At 40.1% G+C, this 6,363-nt stretch overlaps 1 protein-coding gene across 1 annotated transcript; it reads left to right on the top strand.

Annotated features, from left to right (window-relative positions):
* Positions 1-1,089: 1,089 nt before the first annotated feature.
* rps15 (ribosomal protein S15) lies at positions 1,090-4,964 on the top strand. The gene is made up of 4 exons (XM_042111890.1): positions 1,090-1,192; positions 1,692-1,777; positions 2,148-2,382; positions 4,805-4,964. Exons 1-4 carry the CDS (start codon positions 1,190-1,192, stop codon positions 4,916-4,918), a joined length of 438 nt encoding a protein of 145 aa, XP_041967824.1. The 5' UTR covers positions 1,090-1,189; the 3' UTR covers positions 4,919-4,964.
* The last annotated feature ends 1,399 nt before the right edge of the window (positions 4,965-6,363 follow it).

Here is a 6,363-nt window from a genome sequence, read left to right on the forward strand (position 1 = left end):
AGTAAAATATAAATATATATTGTGACTCTAGAGGGAGCTCTACAGTAGCCAAAAATACCTAAACCTGCATAGTGTACCTTTAAAGGAGTCAGTTATGTCTATCAGTTCCATACCTTTTGTATTCTCACACAATGGTCTAGCTCTCGTCACACCTGCCTCGGATCCAGACTGGACTTTGACTGGAGTGCCAAGCTGTCTATCTAATGGTAGCCTTCATCCTATTTCTAGGTCTCCAAGCTGTGCTACAAAATTAAAACTTCTCACCGTTGTTGGCAGTTGGCTTGCTGACAGTGATGATGAAGAAACTGTTATAGCCAGTCCCAGCCAGGGGAGGGAAAAAGGTGGACTGAAATAGCCACAATGGCAATACTTTTAGGCTGCCTATATTTCAAGAGTTTATTTTGGTCAAATAAATAGCAGGAGTCAAATCAGTGTATGGTAGGATGGATCTATTCTTTTAAGAAATGAAAGACAAAGCTAGTTCCGGGGAGCTACTGCATAGCATATCTACAAGAAAACATTTCTAGGCTATAAAACAGTGCAGACACACTTTTTCTATATTTTAGGATTTTTTTAGAACAACATTATAACTATTAGGGTATGCTAAATTGTCCTAATGTGGGACACATAAGCTGCAGTGGGTGGCTCTTCCCCAAACTAATGAATGTCAGTGAAACTATGGGAAAGCCAGAGCTGTAGGGTCCAGTGATCAAAATTGGATGTGGATTTCATTTCCCGTTTTTGAAAACACGGTCTGCTCCATAGGATTATAATGTAAAACAGCAGTTATTTTCTGCAAGGGATCCAACACAAGTAATTGACTATTCTTGTAATTCCACAAATATCAAGTAGGCCTAGCACATGAGCATTTTCTCCATGTTTCGAAGGAGTGTTTATTTGCTACATTTTCTCAAATGAATGATTTGCTGAGTAGGCTTATACTTACGTGGTATATTAACTCATTGTTTAGGTATACCAAAAATACTATTAGGAGTGTTTAATTGAAATATTAGGCCTACCACTCTTCTAATAGGCCTACATTAATGGAAATAGGCTTCCTTATCAAAATGTCTTTTTTCTTGACTCCAGCACGGTAGATGGCGCGCTTCTGAACGCACACAATAAGAAAAGGACGCTAAATTCCAGGCAACGCAATGTAGCCTTCCTTTTCCGGTGAAACTCTGGCAAGATGGTAGGTGCCTTTTTTTGAGAAATTATATTCTACCCAAAATCCTAATCCATCTACGACAGAGACCAATAAATATATTTGTCTGACTAAATTATAATTTAATACTGCATGTTAGGTCTTCAGTTTTGTGGAACTGCCTTGTTTTACGCCTCAGATTTTAGTCCACTTTGATATTGTCGCTTGGGCACCCGTTTGTTCGAGTGTAAAACATGTCCTCACTTTAGTTATATACCTCTTATAAATATAGATGTTAATGGGGGTCTCTGATATTTCCTTGTGCTATTATCGCTTAGTTGAGAGAAATGTTTGAAACCTGTGAAACTCTCCCAACTAATAAGCTAATATCAACATGCTAACGTTAATGTTTACTGAGGATTGCTATTATGCTACTCCTATGGTCAAAGCCAGGATACATTAGCTCAACTTGTCAGCGTAGAGTTGACAAATAAGGTTATCATTTAAGATCAGTTTGCCACTGTTAATTTTCATCATTTATTTTAAGGCGGACGTTGAGCAAAAGAAGAAGCGTACCTTCAGGAAGTTCACCTACAGAGGAGTGGACCTGGACCAGCTTCTGGACATGTCCTAGTGAGTAACAGACAAGAGAAATTGCAGTCACACCAAGACACAAAGTTATAATGTGATGTCTTACATTGTGGGTGAAGGAGTTATTTAGAGGCTGGGATTTGTGAAAATGAATGAAGGCAATAGCCCTAGGTTGTCTGCACCTGCATATCAGGATGTTGAAACTTGTGTGTTTATAGTGGTAACATTTATTCCTTTGGCCGCCACTTTTGTACAAAGTGAGAATAATATTCTGCCATGGGGACAAGAGCAGACTTGTACTTGTAAAAAAGAATTACATTTGGGACAATTTAAGTGATAGACCTGTAAGGGTGTTCAAGGGGGTAAAGTGTTGTCCCTCTGGAGCTTAGCACTGTTTCTCTGTCTCCTGTAGTGAGCAGCTGATGCAGCTCTACTGTGCCCGCCAGCGCCGCAGGCTGAACCGGGGTCTTCGCCGCAAACAGCAGTCCCTCCTCAAGCGCCTGCGCAAGGCCAAGAAAGAGGCTCCCCCCATGGAGAAGCCCGAGGTGGTCAAGACTCACCTGAGAGACATGGTCATCCTGCCAGAGATGGTGGGCTCCATGGTTGGAGTTTACAATGGAAAGACCTTCAACCAGGTTGAAATCAAGGTGAGATGCCAACCATATGCCTGCTGTATTCACTTATATCTGAAGAATACACGGGTGGTCTTTTATTTATGTTGCTATTCCAGTTTGGCCTTAACCTGATGAACCACACTGTTGTAGTCATGCCAAGTTGCTTGTTTTGTAGATTGAGAAAGTGATTTATTTGGTAGAGATGTATTTACCAAGAATCAGGCCATCCTTAAAAATATTTTTGTTTGCAGTAACAGCCAAAAAAATAAAAAATGGGTCGGTAGGTAGGTCAATATTTTTTTCCCCCCAAGATTCAAAGTAAAAAAAAAGTACAATTTTGGTCATGGTGATTACGTAGGAATGAATTTACACTAATGTGCATATCGTGATGTAACTACATACTCTTCAACCCGTACCTTCAGGCGCACCATTGCAAACCTCATTCTGATGCAGGTTATATAGACCAGCCCTTCTCAAACTTCTTTGACCTGAGGCCCGGTCATGGCAGACTTTGGGGTCATAGGGCTCATCTACATGTACCCAGAAAGAAGGCTACAATAGCTCTTGGCCACGTTATATTGAAATTTGACTATACAATACTCAATGCTATAGGCCTACAGTGTATTATACAGTCTCTGCTCTGTTTCTAAGGAAGTTCCAAAAAACAACGTCGTTCTATTAAGTTTCGTTAAATAAATAAATAGCCTTCCAACAGGTTGAAGCGGAGCTTTGATACCAACGTTATCGATTAGTTTCAGTTTCTCTCGCGCAGACGCGCATTGAATGAATGCTCATACCACCACTTAATTGTAGGGCTCCATGTTTAATGACATCGATAACAGAAACGTTTGTTTTATTTTTTCGTCGATCCGCGGTTTCTTGATCAACTGCGCAGCAAATTATCAAATGAAGCACCGGGCCAAGTTTCACTCCACGACTCCGCGGACCAGCAGTCTCCATGTTGCAGACCCATAGTTTGAGATGCTAAATAGACCACAACCAATTTCTATACTCCGACAAGGTCACCGTTATACTAGGGGGGGGAGAAGGGATGAGAAAAGATCTGGCCACAGTTCTTCCAGAACTTCGTGCCAAGTAAAAGCATTATCAGTTTGTGTGAATGAAACGAAGCGTAGGCCATAGTGTGACATGCGTAAAACCAATGGTGTAGAGATGACGCCACAGGGTTTTATTTAAGTGAGCCACGTTTGCATGTAGGCAATTTATATTCGCAATACTTGGGCCTACTTAAAGAAATATTATTTTATTGCATTTGTATTGGTTGTTTAGAGTAAAAAAAACAATTGGTCGGTATTAACGCAAGTTTACAACCGGCAAGTCGGTCGGACTAAAAGGGGGAAAAAATAAATATTTGGTTCGGTTCTAAATTGACAGGGTCGGTCGGGTTACGGCAAACAAAAATATTTTTAAGGATGGCCTCACAAAGGGAATACTCTGAAGACGTGCTACCAATTTCTGTTTCTGATTATTACCACAGCCTTGGGAGGTTACTGTTGGAGCTTCACATTTAACAGGAAATTGAACCTAACCCCCATATTTTTTACCTCCTTTTATTGACAAAAATTATTTTTTGGGGGGGGGGGCTTTGGGCTGTGATCATTATATTAGCTCATTTGGTGCATGCGAAATACTTTAGAACATACATTTTTTTTGCTGAGGATTTTTAAAGTGGTGTTTTGAAACATCTTATTAAAAGATCAAGTGTCAAGTTACCCATAGAGGTAAATTTTAAATAGAACACCCTTTATAGGACGACCAATCAGAAGATAAACTATTGTAATGTTATGTAACCTCTTGTGAGATCTACTTCAGCTTGGAATAGGGTTATCTGGCACTGAACATATTTTCCTGTCAAAAGGTAGTGGTGATTGACTTGACACACCTCACCACCCTCATTGCATTGCACCTCTGATTAATGGTGTCAGTGGGTGGGTTCGGCATGCTTTGGCTGGTGGGATGATGGTAGTCCTCACAATAATTTGGTGTGATCCTGTACTACACTTCCTACTGGTCAGCAGAGGCCAGGATGCAGGTTTGCTAGTCAGCACACATTTTACAATGCCTTGTCACTGTGAAATGCTTTTGTATTGAAGCTTCTGCTGAATTCAGATATAAATGAGTGGAGCAACAAATGCTTGTGCAGTGGGAAGGTCTGAGAATTTTGGAATGCATTCCAGTTTGCTTTGTTTTTTCCTTTTTTTTCCCCCAATGTGCATGTGAATGAAGATGAAGTCACCTAGAAAGGAAACATGGTTTTAAATAAACCAGGATTCCGTGTAGTTAACTTGCTACCTGTAAACTCTACAAGCACTAAACACACTTGAGCATTAGGAATTGTAACAGACTGAGGCTACAAAATCAATGTAAGCCATGAACTCAGAAAATCCTGGTAGTTAATATTTGCACTAATAATGTTTTTACATTTTCCTTTCAGCCTGAAATGATTGGTCACTACCTTGGGGAGTTCTCCATCACATACAAACCCGTCAAGCATGGTCGCCCTGGTATTGGAGCCACGCACTCTTCTCGCTTCATTCCCCTGAAGTAAAGTTTTGTTCATGGGTGTGTAAATAAAAGTGACTTCCAAACCATAATGTCTGTGTCTTAGTATTTGAACACATGTTTGCTTCTAAAGAAATTGCAAATAAGGTGTATTAACAGAATATATGTAGTGGGTATGTGCAACAATTTTGTCGCAAATCTGAAAGGACGCTGATCCAGCCTTATGGAATGCCATGTGGTGAAGAGACTGTCTGCACTAAATCTGATTGGTAATGGTAGCTATGTATCTAAAACAATTTGAGCAAGACCTATATTACAAAACTCGCTATTCATGTATTTTACAATGGTTTTGAGAATTATCTGATTTATTTCGTTTCAAATGTTAATTTTGTCAACATATAAGAATGTAGTCCTATAGGATCACTATATACTATAAACACAAAACAGCATCTCTAAATTAATGCAAATGGGTTAAATGCGATTATAGAAAGACGTTCCCAATAACTTAGGAAGTGCAGTAAGCATCCATCTACATCTTACAATGGCTTATTACATGAAAGCAAGTTATTGGACCTGGGTCTCCGTAGTTGGACGTTTACGGACTTCAACGTAAAAGTAAATTGGCTTGGTGATCGGGTAAGATGTAACTGGTTTACTGTAATGCATAAAACCACGACCACGTATTGAAAGGTCTGTTAACATGCCGCTGGAAATCCCCCTTTAAAGCATCAGTGAAACTGAAACTGAATTTTTGGATTTAGCGGTTTTTCAGTTGAAATGTTAGAAACCATCTTTTACACGGTAGAAAGAGTCGGATTGGAAGAACTAGTGGCCACATTAAGGTTTAATGACTGCAAAACTGGCCACCTGCCATAGATATCAAAGGGGCATCCATAGATAGTAAAAGCAGAGAATGTCTAATAAGGGGAGAACCGCCACTCTCGGGAAGCTTCCGGTTTCTGAACTGGTTGCAGTTCCAATTCTGGTTCCACATGAGGGCGCTCACGAATAAGTGCAGAATGAATGGAGGGCTATGGAGCTGTACCCCTCAAATCCACTTTTCTCGGGATATAATTGTTTGGCCAGAAATTTGAATGTTGCATGCGAAAGAGAGGGCAGAGAAAATACACACCGCTGAGTATTATATTTTTGAGTCACTTATTTGTTTTAAAAAGCCTTTCAAATGTGTCAATGACGTCATTCATTAGCAGAAAGCTAGTGAATTGTGGGCAACAACGACCCAACCTGTAAGAAATCGAAAGGACGTAAGTACTCGTTCATTCAACTTTTGACCTATAATCCATATTGATCTTGCAGAAACCACAATCCAATCTTCGATTTTTCAAGGACAATCAGGTTAAAGAGACATATTTAGCCGTCTAGCTCCATAGTCCCCCATTGTTTTTGCACTTATTCGTGATCGCCCCTATCGGAACTGCAGCAGATTGCAGGTATAATGGAGTTAATAGGGAGTGATCCGGCTCTCCGTAA

Source organism: Alosa sapidissima, chromosome 12 (genome assembly GCF_018492685.1).
Source record: "Alosa sapidissima isolate fAloSap1 chromosome 12, fAloSap1.pri, whole genome shotgun sequence".
NCBI classification, from domain to species: Eukaryota; Metazoa; Chordata; class Actinopteri; order Clupeiformes; family Clupeidae; genus Alosa; species Alosa sapidissima.